This window comes from Phaseolus vulgaris, chromosome 3 (assembly GCF_000499845.2).
Source record: "Phaseolus vulgaris cultivar G19833 chromosome 3, P. vulgaris v2.0, whole genome shotgun sequence".
Taxonomy (NCBI): domain Eukaryota; kingdom Viridiplantae; phylum Streptophyta; class Magnoliopsida; order Fabales; family Fabaceae; genus Phaseolus; species Phaseolus vulgaris.
The window spans coordinates 14,576,364-14,594,516 of record NC_023757.2 but is presented as its reverse complement, the minus strand read 5'-3'; the positions used below and the strand labels follow the sequence as shown (position 1 = coordinate 14,594,516).

The 18,153-nt window shown below is 38.1% G+C and overlaps 1 protein-coding gene across 2 annotated transcripts; it reads right to left on the bottom strand.

Moving 5' to 3' along the window:
- Positions 1-1,029: 1,029 nt before the first annotated feature.
- On the bottom strand, positions 1,030-5,430 carry LOC137806761 (putative MO25-like protein At5g47540). 2 transcript variants are annotated; one of them, XM_068607033.1, is made up of 11 exons: positions 4,753-5,430; positions 4,507-4,668; positions 4,296-4,414; positions 3,909-3,983; positions 3,479-3,572; positions 3,344-3,403; positions 2,515-2,583; positions 2,054-2,152; positions 1,697-1,741; positions 1,497-1,599; positions 1,030-1,410 (listed from the first exon to the last, which is right to left on the bottom strand). In XM_068607033.1, the coding sequence occupies exons 1-11, from the start codon at positions 4,846-4,848 to the stop codon at positions 1,334-1,336; spliced, it is 999 nt and encodes a 332-aa protein (XP_068463134.1). In that variant the 5' UTR covers positions 4,849-5,430; the 3' UTR covers positions 1,030-1,333. The 2 variants fall into 2 exon arrangements, with proteins under 2 accessions (XP_068463134.1, XP_068463133.1); XM_068607032.1 differs by having other exon boundaries at positions 4,507-5,269.
- Between the last annotated feature and the right edge of the window lie 12,723 nt (positions 5,431-18,153).

Sequence of the window (18,153 nt, the reverse complement as noted above, 5' to 3'; positions counted from 1 at the left end):
TGTATACATATATACAGGCTACAAATTTAGGGAGTCCTTTTAGCGAGTGAAAATAATTTACCAAATAATCTTGCTCTAACCCATAATAATAAAGAAGTACATATCATAATACTAAATAAACATATCAAACTTTATAACTCAAAAAAAAGTTGATACTTTCATTATTAGTTTCTAAAATTCAAAGTACTTGCCTAATAGGTTTAAAATAAATTAAATATATCAATACTTATTAAGACTGAATTTCAACAATACACTATTAATTATACTTTTTAAAATAAAATATGTACATTAACTTATTATAAAATATGAAGAAAAATGTATAGTTATTTTAGTGACTTTGATAGTTTATCTCCACATTTTTCGGTTATTATTAATACAAACATTAATTTTTCTTTTCTCCTTTGGTTTATTTGATTTTTCTAATGATAATTACCTTTATTTTGTGTTAGTGGAAGTATCAAGGTTCGTCTCCGAAAAGCTTTATTTTATTTTTAATGGTTTCCTTGTTGTTATGTATATTTGGAATAATCGAATATATAACCGAAGAACCTTAATTACCAGATATAAAATAATATAATTTTAAAACATAATTAAGAATATAAGAAAATAATTTGTATAAAAATAATTTAAAACATTTTTATTAATTGTTATAGATAAAAAAAAATTGATTATAATAATAATGTCGCAATAAATATTTTTCATTGACCTCACCTTAAGCCGATATTTTCTGTGATTGTAAAAAAATGTTAAATTTTGACCATTCATTGTATTATTCAAATTACTCCTCTCACTCAGGTATAAAAAGCTCCCTCACTGGTATAAGGATTTTATCCAGTGACTTTTTCAGTTGGAGAGATCCTAACCCTTAAATAGATTTTGTTGATAAAAAACGTCCTTTAATGTAATGTGGATTTTTTTTCTCATGCATAAAATTATTACACTTGAGGATCTGGTGTTTTTCTTAACATGAAGGGATCCATTCCCCCACCCTACCACACACATGTTAAACAGTAAAGGAGAAGGCCAAAATGAAGAAGTAATAGAAGAAAATTGTCATACAGAATAGAGTAAGAATATCCTAGTACATTTTATAAACCAGCTGGTAGCTAAACCATTCTAACACCAGAAAGCCATATGCTACTGCATGTAGCTCATTTCAGTAATTTATTTATTTACGAATTACATAAACTAAATGAAATTTCAGAATGGAAAGACTGGAATTTGTGTTGAATGTTAGTCTCATCTTGATGAAGACTAAAAGAACTATAACAATAGACAATTATATAAAAGTAAAATGTCACAATGCAACTAGCCACCTGACACAATCCGAAGCTCAAGCAAGATCTCGCGGTTCAAGAGCAGCAATTTCTCTTATAACTTGAGCTTTGTCAGCTTCAAATTGTTCATCCTCTACAAAATCCCAATAAATGTGAGATCATGGGAACACAATACTAAAAGTAAAAACAATTTTTTGAGAAATAGCATCACTTCCTTACCTTTAGCACTTTTTAAGTCACCCAAAAGTCTAAGAAGCTTGCTTCTGTTTGCCACAAGTATGCTGATGATATCAGCTGGTTTCTTTTGGTTAGCAACAAATAGCTACATGACAATAACAAATCAATTTAGAGAAGCAAGATTTGGGAGGTATTAAGTTAAGAATAACATTTCAAAATGTGGACCAATATGTAACTATTACCTTGAAAACATGAAATGCTTCCATCTGTATGCTCTTGCTTGACTCCTGCAGAAAGATATCAGCAATGACCCATTAAATGCTTTTACAAACATAACTAAAATTCTGAATTTTCTGTTCAACATTAAAATATATAGCCTGGTCAGAAACTCAACAATGATCATATCAATGTTTGGCAATTCCTACCATTTAGACAGGTGGACCAGTAAGAACTCACTTTAGTATTTTACTAAAATTAATACATTTTCGATACTATCATAATAATATTTTCCTTTTTTTAGCTTTTGTGGGGAAGGGGGGGAGGACACAAGAAAGGCAGGTGAGAAGACAAGTCATGAAGTTTTAAAGAAAGGACCATACTCGTAGGAGATTCATTAAAATCCTTAAGTTGTCTCGTGAGCTGACATACTGTGTCATTACGGCTGAATTTGAGCGATCAAGTAACATATCTCCCAGCACCTGCAAAAGAGGGATAAAAAAAATCACTCAACAAATATACATGAACTGATTCAATTACAGAACAAGAAGTAAAGTAGCAATAGATGACATATAAATTATAATAGCAAAGAGTAATCATCCTAGATATCAGCAGGGGGGAAACAGAACAAGACAATCATTGCAAAAGAAAGGTAATTTGTTGACTGCATGAGAAAGCTTGTTTATTTTTTTCACAATTATTAGTTAAATAAACTCAAACCTACAATAACTAAACAAGTAAAGATTTATGTAAACATTTTCAAGAGGATAATCTCAGAATCACATACTTCTCATTCTAGCATTATCAAATTACAGTTGAGATAAATAATAAACTTAGATCATACCTTGACAGCTTGACGCCTTGTAATATAATTGGAAGATTCCAACAGCTTCGAGTTATATTCATCAAAAAACTGTAATTAACCACAATGACTATGAGTAACAATGGGTGATAACTATGACTAACATATAAAATATCGTCCCCTACCAAGACAAACGTTAAAAAGTGGCAGCTTTAAACTAGATTCGAAGATCCCGGTGGGTAAACACACTTGCATGGTTAATATTCAAAAAATAAATGTGGCTATGCATAGAAGAGATAAGCCAATACAAAATAAAGCATGTCAAGATAAACACATAGGCTTTCTAATAAAATCTATGCAACTAACAGAAAGTATTGCCCCCCTTCTTAAAAAAACGTTAAAAAAGTGGTTGCTTTAAACTAGATTCCAAGAATAGGGCGAGTAAAAACACTTGGATGGTTAACAATCATAAATAAATGTGATCATGTATTTACAGCTGCTCTAAATTGAGAATGTGCCCATCCAGCTTATCCTTGAAATAAGTTTTATTCAACATTTTAAGAATTATTTTCTCTAGTAGCAAGTTTCATACAACTTAAACTTGAAAAAATAATTACTCATTTTTCAAACTCCCTCTGAGAAACATGTCAATGTAAGAGTTACCGAATAACTAAAATCCTATCTAAATGTGACCCTTTAGTACCAAACTGCTTATTATTACCAGAAAAAAGCTTCACAAATCAAGCATTCCACCAATGACTCTAGCACCAGGAAGAATATGACAAGTGAAATACATACAAGTGTGTAAACTTAAAAAATCATCTATTTTCTATTTAAATTGAGGGAGTGGCAAGGGGGAAGGGTAACCTACCCACTCATAATTCTTGGAAAGGAATTCAGCAACAGTAGATTTATGCCTCATCAAGAGCTCCTGCAGCAATATGACATGATATAAGTTTCAACTTTCTCTAAAGAAGGGGCATGATACCAAAAACGAAAAAAATACCTTAAACGTAGCTCCAGCATCTGCAGCTATGTCAAAATTTGGAAGTTGAATGTAGTCAAAAAACTTCTTCATATGAGGTGAGTCCAGAACATATCTGATATAAAGAAAATAATTACAGCACCAAAAGTCACAACTCATAGAAGTCATACTAGAAACAAATATAATGCATAGGCTGTCTTTGATTTTTGTTCATATATTTATGCTTCAGTTTCTTATGAGCTACCTACACAATACCATTCTCGTGTAGCAAATAACATATATGGTAGTATTGGAATCAATAGCACCACAAATATGACTACAAGATATAAAACTCTTCTAACATGACCCAAAACCATGGCCAAATTATTGTTTCCACCAGTGAACATAAACTTCTTTAAATTTGAATCACAAAAGAAAACACAATTGAATCTATTTGCTCCTTCCCCCTTACTTTGCAACAATCTGGTGTCTTATGCACTCTCTCAACATCGCACCATAGTGCAAAGCCATGTCCATGTTTTCATAGCTACAAAAGGAAACAATAGTTTGTCAATAATACCGTAAAAGAGGGAGAGCGCAATTTTACAAGGATCACAACAAGAAACAGAAGTCACATGATCACAGTAAGATATGAGCACAACAGTACAGACTTTCACCTAAAAAAACAGATAAAATGTAGCAATCAAGAACGATTGACTAGAATCAACTATCACCACAAAACTAAATTTAGACGACTTGATCAAAATAGCGAGTCTACGTACTGACTGGAAAGCCTGCTAGAACAATTAAAAAGACAAAAATGAAGAAACAAAACGTTGGTCCAACAGTTGCAGCTTACCCAGTTATCAGTACATCCATGAGATCCAAATTTGTCTCCAAATAATCGGACGCGATGAGCTTAGACTGAACCTGCTGCCTCTGTAAATTCGCAACAATTTGAGTGGCATCCTTTCTAGCCTGCAAAAATTCCATCAACGCAAAACAAAAATCACCGAAAGAATTGAAATAAATAAATAAACAAATGGTGACGCCTGGTATTGAGCAATTACCTCCAAGTTCAATTTGGGAAGACACTGGATAAGGAGGCGCAAGGTGTTTTCCTTGAAGAATTCCTGAGTGAGCTGCGCACAAGCCTCGGGGACCGGTTCGGATTCGCTGTTCCCATAGAGGATTGACTTCATCTCCCGGAGGTTTTTGGTGAGTTCGGCCATCTGCAGAAAAAGAAAGAGAAAAAGTGGAAATGATAGGAGCGGGAGAATGAGAGATGCGATGATGCGAGGGAGGGTTGAAGATACCTTGTCGTCATCGCGGTTGGTGAGGCGGAGAAGATCTCGGGTTTGGCGAACGATGTCGGAGGGAGTGCGGGGCTTTGACTTGAAGAGGCTCTTCATGGTGGGGGAATCGGGAGGGGAATAAACCACCGCCTCCGACGAAGAGCCCCTCCTAAGCCCCTTGGGTTTGGAGGCGCACACTCCTATCTCCGCTTCTTCTTCTTATTCTTCTTCTTCTTCTTCTTCTTCTTCTTCTCTTACCCTATTCGATTCCGATGTTCAATTTTCAACTTAGAACGTTACTTCATTGACGTCCCTCTCCTCTCCCCTCACGTGAATTCACGCCTTTATCATTTTCCTCTCATCATCTTCATCCCTTCGACCGTCTCATTCATCCCTTCATCCTCACTCCTTTTCTTTTCTTTTCTTTTCTCTTTTCTTTTCTTTTCTTTTCTTTCTGTCTCTTTCGATATTTCCCTTCCCTGCCGATTTCAACAACCAAATCTCAAAACAAAAAACAACCCTCCCATCCATACGTGATTCATGCGCCTCTTCCTATATTCTCTTTTTTATTTATTCAAAATCATAAATTATGAAATTATGTCGATTTGCCTTTCTTCTGTTTTGAAGGAGGGGCCGAAATCAGGAAGTGGAAAAACAAAATAAAGTAAAAAAAATCTGATTATTTAGGTTAAGGCAAAACGTCCCAAAGTAGATAAACTATTTTTTTTAATATTTTTTTGAAAAATTGTACATTTTGATTAAAATGACCAAATTACTCACAATGTCCGACTTTTTAAAATATTTTTAAAAATTTGTTTGTGTTTTATTTGTTATAAATGTCATTATAAATTTCTAATAATTTTAATTTTATTAAATTAATATATAATATAAATTAATAAATATTATTATAAATTTTACTATATACATAAACTAAAACACTAATTTAGAGTAGAAAATCTTATAATCTTATAACAATAAAAAAAAACAAACAAAAATTAGTGTTCTGTTTAGGTTTATCTATCATTTATAAGTAAAAATTTTGTTAATAAATTTATTTATTAAATTATAATTTTTTAAAAAAGATAAATTATATATTAAAAAAATAAAAATTATTATATATGTATATATATAACTATTATTTCTAAAAAAAGAAATTGTTTATAAAGTAAAATTGTAAGATTTTTTTTAAAAAAATTTAAATTTTTAATTTAAAATAAATAATTATTAAATTTGTAACATCTAAAAGATAATATTCGAAAACATGTATAGGAGAAAAAAATTCCTTTATATATTGTTATTGATAAGTTAATTTTAATTAAATATTAAATTCAAATTTAATTAATTTTAGTATTAAGCTTATTATTTTTACTATTAATATATTTTAATTAGTATGGTTTATTATTTTTAACTATTTTTATTATTATTTATTTATGTATTATTTTTATTAATTTATTATATTACATAACATAATATATAATATTCTGACTACCTTTTTGTGTTTTTTTAAAGTATAAAATATAAAATAATATAATCAATTGTATGCAATTATAATTGATTAAGTTAGTTTTTAAAATTATAATCAATTATTTAATTATCATAATCGATTATATTATATGCGTGCAACACACTCGTGCAATGTATTTTCTCAGAATTGTCATTATAATAAAAAAGAATGCAATGTATTTTCTCATAAAGTTAAAGAGACAATGTATAACATACAATCCTCACTTCAAGGGTTAAAAGTGAATAAAATTTAAATTATTTAAATAAAAAAATAGTAGAAAGTAATCATTTTGACTTCATCCTATCTCAAAATGAAATGTTTCTCTTGGATCTTATATATGTTAAAATACTATAAATATATGTTAAAATAAATTATTTTTCTAATATGATTTCTTTCTCCTTCTATTACCTCATTTTATAGTCTTGGCAGAATGTATTTTAATTTCAGTGGAAAGAAATGTGAAGGTCCATCACAATTCAAACACTAAATTAGCCAAAACAAGAGTGTAAAAAACTTAGACAATTTAAAAATACTCATTACATATTTTCTATTAACAAAATCTTACTAACTAAATCATTCTTATAACATGCCTTGGTTTTTTATTAAAAGCTCATAAAAGAATTGAATTTAAAGTGAAATAAAATAAAATTATTTAAATAAATAAAATAGGATATAAAAATATTTTTTATCATTTCATCCTATCCCAAAATCAAATGTTTTCCAGTGGATCTCATATACATTAAAAATACTATAAAAAATTTTAAAATAAAATTATTTTCTAAAGTTTGTAGTAGATTTTATCCATACTTTGTATTCTATATTATAATGCTTTAGTTTTTAAATATATCTTTAATTTAATATATTTACTAAAATACAGTAATCTTTAAATTAATATATGGTAAATTTATAGTAATATTGATATAATTTAATTTAAATGTGTTTTCTATTTAAATTTTGGATAAATTTTATTGATATATACACTGTAAATTATAATGTAATGACTTATAAATATATCTTTGATAACTAGAAAATTTACTAAAACATACTTCATTTAATATTAATATACATTAATTTTACATTGTTAAAATAACCTTAATTTTGAGATAAATGATTTTATTTCATATGAAAAAAACAATAGTAATTGTTGAAATTTTTTCCATGGTTGAAAATTAATATTGAAAGTATAGCACTCTAGTCTTTTGGTTACATTACCTATATATATATATATATATATATATATATATATATATACTATGAAGTCTTACATCATCATTTATTTTTTATATAACATCACAATTTTATTTTATTTTAAAAAATGTTAAATTAGAGATTTTTAAAACTTTCAATCTAACTTTATAATAGGATGCCAAAGTAGGGCGGGTCGCATGGGCGACTTGCGGTCCGCTGGTAAAAAACGTGGGTCGAATTCACATTTCCAATCCGCTAACCCGCATTAGTTCGCGCCGCATAATCTGTGACCCGCGCATGCCAACAGGGGGCGGGACGGGCTGACCCGCAAGCTCGCAAATAAAAAAAATGACTTTGGCAGTAGTGGAGTAAATGTTCTGTTTTTCTTCCTTTTTCATTTTGGGGTAGAAAATTACAAGGGTCATTGGAGTTATAATTTCCTTGAGACTCCTTTTTGGTCCAGTTTTGGGGATGAAAATATAGGATGTTGGATATGATATTTTTCATGTAATTTGGAATAAATAATAGTGGATATGTTAGGTAGTGGGTAAGTCAAGAATATTAGAAGGTTGATAATTGGATTATGTAACATTCAATTAATGTTTGTTGTTGTAATAATCCATCCTAATGCATTTGTTTTTTGAGACAATTTTTCAAGAGTAAAAGTAAAAAAAAAAAAAATCTTTCAATTTCTAAACAAAAATTGAATGCGCGTTGTCTCGCAAACCCGCGGGCTAGCCCTTATGCGGGGCGGGACGGAAAATCTAGCATGCATTCACTTTGCGGGACGGGCCTATGCGGGGCGGGCTAGCCCGCTTTTCCATCCCTACTTTATGTTTTAATAAAACAAAACTATCACAAATATATCAATCATTGCACTTCATTAATTACATTATGTTTTTTCAAATAAAAGCTTTCATATTAGTTTGCAACTTGAGATCTCAGATGGGCTGACACCTCAAATAACAACAATCATTTGTTATCACATGAAAAAAATATTATTTAAAAAAAGAAAAATAAAGAAAATACAAAAATATGGGGACTATATCAAAACTCAGATGTTAATAAAAACAATATATAGGTAGACTATACCTATTCACAAAGAATTCTGAGAACAGACTAGATGAAAGCCTATTATACCAATGAAAAGATTATCTATGAATTAATTAAATATTCTCTATAAATTAATTACATTACAAGTTTTTTTCTACAAATAACTCATATTTAACATCATTCATACCAGAAATTTACTCACCTACATAGAGACATGTTTAATGTAATATGTTCCTACTAGGGAGATGAGACCTATAGAACTATTGAAGTCTTCGTCTTCCTCCTTCAGTCGGGCAGGTTGTTAGGTACTTGACTGGTATCCTTCTCATCTTCGTGTCTCTTCTTTGGCTCTTGGTCTCGAGTGAATACCGAATGGGGGGGGGGGGGTACCTGCAGAAGACACTCCGACGCTCAAGTCAGTAAAGCGGGTGATTGGCACTCAGGTAGGTGCACAATAATAAATGACATACCTTGTTTCTTGAAATGTGTCCTATTTATATTATTTTAATGGGCTTATCTCATTGGGCTTGATTAGTGGATTTGATCACACTTAGGGTTGCATTACCTAATCCTTAATGATGGTTTAGCTTCACTAACCTTGGTTTGAGCGTTAATGGTTATACGTGTCAGTCGGCCTGGCCGTGCGTGGTGTGTCGGTCGGTCAGCTAGGTAGACTGAGACACATCAGCGTTTGTCTCGGTCATCTCGGGCAGAGAGACCGAGACACGTCATGATGTCGGTCGGCCATACCGGTACAATTGCCCCTGGGCTCGAGGATGGATACATCCGATGAGTCTTTAATGGTAGGTGTCGGTCGGCCTCCCTTGGGTGCGTGACTATTGGGCTTCCCGAGGTGTGATGTGACCTTCGGCGGTGTGAGATGACCTGCATTAATGAGGGGTTTTTCGGGCGGAAGACATTGTGGAGCGTTGGATCTGGAAGATCTAACGGTTGAGATCGTTTTGACGTTTCGCGTTCTGAGGTCCTTGGGCCCTATAAATAGTGGTCTCAACAGTGCCGAGACGTTGTGTTTTCTTTGTGTGAGTTGTCTGATAACCGAGTGATATCTTGCCTAGTGCTCTGATAATCGAGCGATTCTCGCCCTTCTGCTTTCCTTCGGTCTCCCACTTTACATAAGGTCAGTCATGTCGACTGTTTCTCGACCTACATCGTCTTCTGATCGGCCTTCTCCTCCTCTTGAACATTCTTCTTCTTCTTCTTCTTCTTCTTCTTCTTCTTCTTCTTCTTCTTCTTCTTCTTCTTCTTCCAACCTTAAGCTTCTGTGTCCAAATTTTTGGACAAGTGCCCAGTTTTAAAGGCGGGCGGGCATTCCAGCTTCTTTAGCGTTTTGCCCTGCTCGTCCACCGAGAGTGTCTACCTGGGAAGGTCAGGTATTGGTCCCCCTTTCTTCTACATGTACACTTCTCTCTTTGCAGACTTACATGTATCTCTCCCTTTTAATAGGTTCACGATGGGCGTCCTTCGGGCGCTCAACGTGGCGCCCACCCAAATTCACCCAAACACATGGGCGTCCATCCAAGCCTTTCGCCTGTTGTGTGACGTCCTTTGACTTTGTCCCACTCCTTCTTCCTTTCTTTCTTATTATACCTCTCACCCCGCCCAGCCTGCGTCATGGCACTCATTGATCGGTCGGTCAGGGAGTGTCCTCTTCAACTCCTTCGCTTTCTCTTACAAGAGATTCAAAGAGAGATTTGTGAAGGTTATTGTTTGGCCAGAGGCAACGACCTATTTTTTTGACGAGGCTGTTCGATCTTGGTTTCCCGTGTATTGGACTGGCAAACCTCATGATTTTAAGGAGTGGTCGAGACTGGTGGGGAATGCCGATGAGATGGAGATTCTCTCACTCTTTGATGCACTCCCGAGGAAGCTTCCCACTAGGATGTTGATCGGCGCCTATGCCAAGTCGGCAAGATGGGTGGCCGTTAAGGGTATGAGTTGTTATTTCTTCTCGGTCGGTCCTTTTTATTTCATCCTCTAACACTTGTTATTTTTTGTAGAAATCATGGCATAAGAATCACCTGCTGGTGCTAATGTCCTTAACGCCTACAAGGGGCGTTAGAGCATTGACGCTCTACCAAGTTGACAAGGGCTCGGCCGACCCTTCCCACAAGTCCAAGAAGAGGCCAAGGATGGTGGTAACGTTGCCACCACTACTCATTCCCTTGGGTCCCTGCCGATGCCGCCACCACGTCGGGACAAGGTCGAGGTGGACTCACCCTCGCCCAGGCATGTGGAGTAGGCGGCTCCACCTACCGAGGCTGACTGTTTAGTGGAGGTCTTGATGTCACCTCTCGCCCTCCTGGGGTGACTTGTAGTTTACGCGAAGGGTGCGCGTAGCTCTTCCTGAGGACACTCGGGAGGTGATCCGAGGCGTCCCTTCCTCGGAGTTGCTAAGGGGTGGCCTTGATGCCTGGATCTTGCAGGCGGCCTCTCGAATCTTGCTTTTGTCACGAAACTCACTTACCAAATCGAGGTTGACCGCTAGGCTTTCCTCGTTCAGGGTGAGGTCGAATATTTGCATTTGTATGGTGGGCTCGCTCACCTCGACCGGGACCATGGCCTCAGCCCCATATGTCAGACTGTAGGGTGTCTCCTGCGTGGTAGTCTAGGGGGTGCATCTGTACGCCTAAAGTACTTCTATCAGTTCCTCGGTCCATCGGCCTTTTGCCTTACCCAGGCGTTTTTTGAGCTCATTCAGTATGACCTTGTTGGCGGCCTCAGCCTGTCCGTTGGCTCGCAGGTGTTCTATCGAGGTCGTAACTGACTTGATGCCCAGGTCGTCATAAAAGGACTACAAGCCTCGGTCAATGAATTGTCGGCCATTATGAGTTATTATTTTGTGTGGGACACCAAATCGGCAAACAATGCTCCTCCATACAAAATTTTGAACATTTTTGGCCGAGATGGATGCAAGGGGTTCGACCTCAATCCATTTGGTGAAGTAGTCGACTCCCACCAAGAGGAACTTGGTCTGCCCTTTTCCTGGGACAATGAGACCGATTATGTCCATCCCCCAGATGGCGAACGGCCATGGGGAGATAATATTGTGCAGCTCTTCCGGCCTTGTGTGGTGGAGGGGCCAAACTCCTGGCACTTGGTAGATTTTTTTACGTACTCGGCATAGTCGCCCTGGACGGTTGACCAGTAGTATCCAGCCCTCAGGACCTTAGCGGCCATCGTCCTCGCCCCTGAGTGATTTTCGCAAACCCCCTCATGGATCTCAGTCAGGATATACTCGGCTTGTTTGCTGGTGATGCACTTCAGTGGGGGGAGGGGGGGCGAGTATCCTCTTCGGTACAAGTCATCGTTGATCATGGTGTACCGAGCACATTGTTGCCGCATTGTTTTTTCTTGTTCAGGCTTGCATGTGCCATCCTTCAGGTACTGGATGATGGATGTCATCCAATTATCCATTTCGGCCTTGTCTATTGTTAGGCATTCGGCCTCAGACACACTGGGGTGCCTCAGCCATATCTGTATGACTGATCTTTGGTGGCTCTTCTTCTTGGTGATCGACAACTTGGACAAGATGTCGACCCTTTTGTTGTTCTCCCTCGGTATGTGCTCCAAGGGTGCTTTGTTGAACCGGACGATGCTATTTTTGGCCGCGTGGTAGTATCGTTGCAGTAGAGGCTCTTTCACCTCGAACTCTCCTTTGATCTGGCCGACCATAACCTGGGAGTTGCTTTTGCATGTAACCTCGCGTGCTCCCATGTCGTAGGCAAGGTTTAGCCAAGAGCAAGGCCTCGTACTCGGCCTGGTTGTTGGTCGCCCTAAACCCGAACTGGAGTGGTTGCTCTAGGAGGAGGTCGCCCATTCCTTCCAGGACGACTCTTGCTTCGCAGGCTGTTTTGTTGGGTGAGCCGTGTACGTAGAGCGTCTACCCGCCCGATAGGGTGGGCAGTGGTGTCAGCTCGATCGAGAAGTCGACCAAGCACTAAGACTTGATGGCGCCCCTCGGTTCATAACGAATGTCGAACTCAAACAGCTCGATCGACTAGCCTATCATTCACCCTGCAAGGTCTGGCTTAAATAAAATTTTAAAAATAGGGTAGTTAGTCCTTACAGTTATCGAGTGATTTTGGAAGTAGGGGCACATCCGTCTTGTTGTGAGGACTAGGGCGAGAGCCACCTTCTCGATCATTTGGTACCTCGTCTCGACCATGTGGAGGGTTAGACTGACGAAGTATATCGATCGTTCCTCGCCCTCGGCCTCCTGCACCAAAGCAACATTAACTGCTTCCTCCGAGACTGCCAGGTACACCAGGATTGGGTGTTCAGGTCTCTGCTTCTGGATGACGGATGGGGATGTCTGGAATTCCTTGAAATGCTTGAAGATCTCTTCGCATCTGTTGTCCCAGCTGAACTTGGCGGCCTTCCGAAGCAGCTGGACCATCGCTCGTCTTCTCGGCCAAGCAGAGGACGAATCTGGAGAGGGCGGTCAGGCACCCTAGGAGTTGTTGTACCTCTTTGATGTTCTTTGTACTTCTCATGCTAAGTATAGCTTGAAATTTATCGGGGTTGGCCTCTATCCCCCTGTGGGTGAGCATGAAGCCCAAAAACTTCCCTCCCTCAACCCCGAATGTAAACTTCTCGGGGTTGAGCTTTATATTGGCCCCCCTGAGGGCCTTGAACACCTCGTCGAGGTCCTCACATGTTGTTTAAAGGAGTCAGACTTCACCACTATATCATCCATATATACCTCTACCGACCGGCCGATCAGGCGTTAGTAGGTCGCCTCTGCGTTCTTGAGGTCGAACAGCATGACCTCATAGTAGTAGTTGGCGTCGGCCGTCATGAAGGTCGTCTTCTCCTTTCTTTGGGGTGTATACTTATCTATTTATAGCCAGAATAAGCGTCCAAGAAGCTCAAGATTTTATGGTCGGCTGCCCCCGTCCACCAGGCGGTCGATGTTGGGTAGATGGTAGGAGTCTTTCGGACATGCGCTGTTGAGGTTTCTGTAGTCGATGCACATCCTCCAGTTGTCATTCGGCTTGGTGACCATGACGACGTTGGTCAACCAAGTCGTGTACCGGGCCTCCCGTATGAACTCGGCTAATAGAAGCTTTTCGGCCTCTGCTTTCGCTCCTAAGCGTTTTTCATCGCCCATCTCTCTCTTCTTCTGGGAGATCGAACGGACTTGATGTGATTCCAATAGCACAATTAGAATGATTCTTGACATTCTTAGGAATCATCTTGAGTTGGTTAAGAGCTAGGCACTTTATCATAGAAATGGATCAAGGTTCTATGAACAAGAACTCACCAAAACTAGTGCCAAAACACAAACTCATATAGAAGATCCAATTATTGTCAAATTGAACCGAACAAAAAGGCACAAAAGCTAAGCAAACTGAATTTGAAAGCTGGAAAGTAAATTGAACCGAACAAAAGCTGGAAAAAGAAGAGAATAAGATGAAGAACAACAATGAACATAAACGAACCGAAGCTACACAAATTAAATCTGAAAATGCCGAACCAAAAACAACAAGGAACAAGCTAAGACATGAAATTAACAAAGAAGAAAGGAAGGAGAAGAGTATTGCTCATGAAGATGGATGAATGATGAATGATCACGCCAATAGAAGTGTGGTTGCTCCTAGATGAGTGTGCTGCCGCCACTTGAGGACACCATGGATCCTTCAAGATATGACTAGAGAAGAAGGCTCAAAAGCTCTCCAATGCTCACTCCAATTTTGAGTATAGTTTCTTTAGATAAATTCCAATCTGAATTTTACAAAGAGAGCACCTCTATTTATAGCCTAAGGTGCTGAAAAACAAAGCTAAGAGAATTCAAAATTCCCTCCTAAACCTATTTAGAACCGGCGCCTAAAACCTATGCATGAGGAAGGTGTGACCTCTTCCTTCACTTTGGCACCTCCTTTTCTACTTCTACACCTATCTACTAACACACCCCCCCTCCTAAAGCTCCTAACTAAATCCTAAAAGATGCTATAACAAAAGAGGTTTCTAATGTTTCCCTCTAAGCACCTTCAACTAAAGAAATTATAAAAAGAGAAAATAAATGTCCCCTAGCTCCTAAAGCTTTGAACATGCTTCTTGTAAGCCTTTGAGGTGGGCTTTGACCTCCATGGGCGTCCTTCATTTGTGCCTCTACCTCTTCTTGATCTTGTTAATTGGCCTCCATGTCCTCTTGAGCTTGATCTCCATCATACTCCCCGAGTTGGAGAGAATTCGACCACGAATTCTGGAGACCTACAGAAAAAGGAGTTAGATCGCTGATATTAAAAGTATGACTACCTAAGAATGTATCAGGCATATCTAACTTATAAGCATTGTCATTAATCCTCTTGAGGACTTGGAAAGGTCCATCCCCTTGAGGCATTAGTTTGGACTTCCTTTGAGTAGGAAAGCGATCCTTCCTCAAGTGAAGCCAAACCCAACCGCCTTCATCAAACAACAATGCTTTTCTCCTTTTATTGGCAAGTTCAGCATACATGCCAACCTTCTTCTCAATTCTCTTCTTGATGTCTTTATGCAAAGTTTTCACAAAAGAAGCCTTTTCATCCCCATCTTTGCACAAGACATCTCCAAGAAGGGGAATAGGAAGAAGATCAAGAGGTGTTAGGGGATTAAACCCATAGACCACCTCAAAAGGAGAATTTGAGGTGGTAGAATTTACTACACGATTATATGCAAACTCAACATGGGGTAGTAAATTCTCCCACACTCTAGGATTCCCCGAAATAAAACATCTCAATAGTTGTCCCAAAGTTCTATTCACCACCTCGGTTTGACCATCAGTTTGTGGGTGGCAAGTGGTAGAAAATAAAAGCTTAGTCCCAAGCTTGCCCCACAAGGTCTTCCAAAAGTGACTCAAGAATTTGGGATCTCTATCGGACACTATAGACCTAGGAATCCCATGTAGGCGAACCACTTCTTGGAAGAAGAGGTTTGCAATGTGGCATGCATCATCCACTTTGTAGCAAGGAATAAAGTGAGCCATCTTTGAAAAACGATCCACTACCACAAAAATGGAGTCCTTTCCCTTTGATGTCTTGGGTAAGCCTAAGATGTAATCCATAGATATATCTACCCAAGGCATTGAAGGGATAGGAAGAGGAGTATATAGACCATGGGGATGCATTTTAGACTTAGCTTTGCGGCAAGCTATGCATTTATCACACAAACTATGAACATTTTTATGCATATGAGGCCAAAAGAAATGTTCATGCAACACATCCAAAGTTTTAGCAACCCCAAAATGTCCCATTAAACCCCCCTCATGAGCTTCTCTAACAAGAGATAATCTAATAGAGCATTGAGGAACACAAAGACGTTTTCCTTTAAAAAGAAAGCCATCTTGAATAAAAAAGTCTTTGTGTCCTCCCTTAAGACACTCTTGATAGATGAGAGAAAAATCAAGGTCATCATGATAAAGTTCCTTAATGTGATCAAAACCAATATATTGAGAGGTTAAAAGATTTAGCAAAGTGTATCTTCTAGAAAGAGCATCCGCCACAATATTTACTTTGCCTTGCTTGTGTTTGATCACATAAGGAAATTGCTCAATGAATTCCACCCACTTAGCATGCCTCTTGTTAAGTTTGTTTTGGCTTTTCAAATGTTTAAGAGATTCATGATCACTATGTATCACAAACTCTTTGGGAAAAAGATAGTGTTGTCAAGTAAACAAAGCCCTAACAAGTGCATATAATTCCTTATCATAGGTGGAATAATTGAGATGACTTCCCTTCAATTTCTCACTAAAATAGGCTATGGGGTGGCCCTCTTGAAGGAGAACAGCCCCAATACCTATGCTTGAAGCATCACACTCAATCTCAAATGTCTTAGTGAAATTAGGAAGGGCCAAGATGGGAGCATTAGTCAATTTTTCTTTCAAAGTGTCAAAAGCATTTTGTTGTGCTTCTCCCTAATGAAAGACCACATCCTTTTTCACTATGTCATTGAGTGGTGCGGCAATGGTACCAAAGTTTGGGACAAATCTTCTATAGAAAGAAGCAAGTCCATGAAAACTTCGAACCTCATTTAAAGATTTCGGTGTAGGCCAATTTTGAATGGCCACCACCTTTGTTTTGTCCACATGGACCCCTTTACAACTCACAACAAACCCTAGGAATTCTATATGATCAAGAGCAAACATACATTTAGCAAGGTTAGCATACAAATGTTCCTTCCTAAGGGTTTCTAAAACTTGCCTAACATGCAACCTATGGTCATTCAAAGATAAGCTATAAATGAGAATGTCATCAAAGTAAACAACAAGAAACTTACAAATGAAAGGTCTAAGAACATGATGCATGAGGCGCATGAAAGTGCTTGGTGCATTAGTTAAGCCAAAAGGCATAACTAAGCACTCATATAAACCAAAGTTGGTCTTAAAAGTCGTCTTCCATTCATCACCTGGTTTGATACGGATTTGATTGTAGCCGCTTTTAAGATCAATCTTTGAAAAGATTTTTGAACCATGTAATTCATCCAACAAATCATCTAGTCTAGGTATGGGATGCCTATACTTAATTGTTATGTTTTTGAGGGCCCTACAATCCGAACACATTCGCCATGTGCCATCCTTTTTTGGCACCAAGATGATAGGCATAGCACAAGGACTCATGCTATCTTGCACCCACCCTTTTTCAATCAAAGCCTCAACTTGTTGGCGAATTTCCTTGGTTTCACTTGGATTGGTCCTATATGCTGGACGGTTTGGTAAAGAAGAGCCCGGTATCAAATCAATTTGGTGCTCAATCCCTCTCAAAGGTGGAAGTCCATTTGGAGGATCTTGAAACACATCTTGGAACTCTTCTACCAAATTTTCCAAGCAATGAGGACTATCAACAAGTGATTCTACTCTAAGAGTTCTAGGGATGGCTAAGAAAAGAGGATGATGAGCCACTATTTCCCTTTCAATGTCACGCCTAGACACAAGGAGTGTAGGCTTAGAACTCTTATCTTTTTTATCTTTTTCACTCTCCCTCTTTTTCTTCATGATAACTTGGTCCTCATGGACTTCTCTTGGAGAGAGAGATTTTAAAGTAACCTTGTGACCATGGAATTCAAAAGATAGTTTGTTGGTAAAGCCATCATGTAAAACTTTTCTATCAAATTGCCAAGGCCTTCCCAAAAGAACATGAGTGGCTTCCATGGGCACAACATCACATAATACCTCTCCTTTGTATTTTCCAATGGAGAAATGGATGAGGACTTGTTTATTAACAATTGTACCGCCCTGGTAGTCGGAAGTGATGACGTGGCAGCAAGCTGTTATGAAGGCGTGCTGGGCGGGGCCCATTACTGGCAGAAGGGAAGGAGGTCGGGGGGCTCGAGCGGTCGCTAGGTATTAAGTTGGCGTGCTCCGATCTCTATCGTACCTAACCCGGCGGTCACCGAGTTTGAGCTGAAGTCGCCGGATGCGAACCCAGGCGACCTGATGGTTAGAGATTGCCGAGAGAAGGACATCGCCGAAGGATCAGGGAAGCTTGTTCTAGGCCCTCGAAGCAAAGGATAAAGTTGTCAGATAGTCATTTCTTAGCTAACCAGAGGATGAGGTCGGGAGACAGCTTACTTGAACATACACGGTGAAGCAGGTAGAGCAGATCATGAAGGCGGCCAGCAAGACCACAGGGAAGGTGTATATGAAGGCACCCGAACTCGCCACTCAGAAGAGATCACGCTCC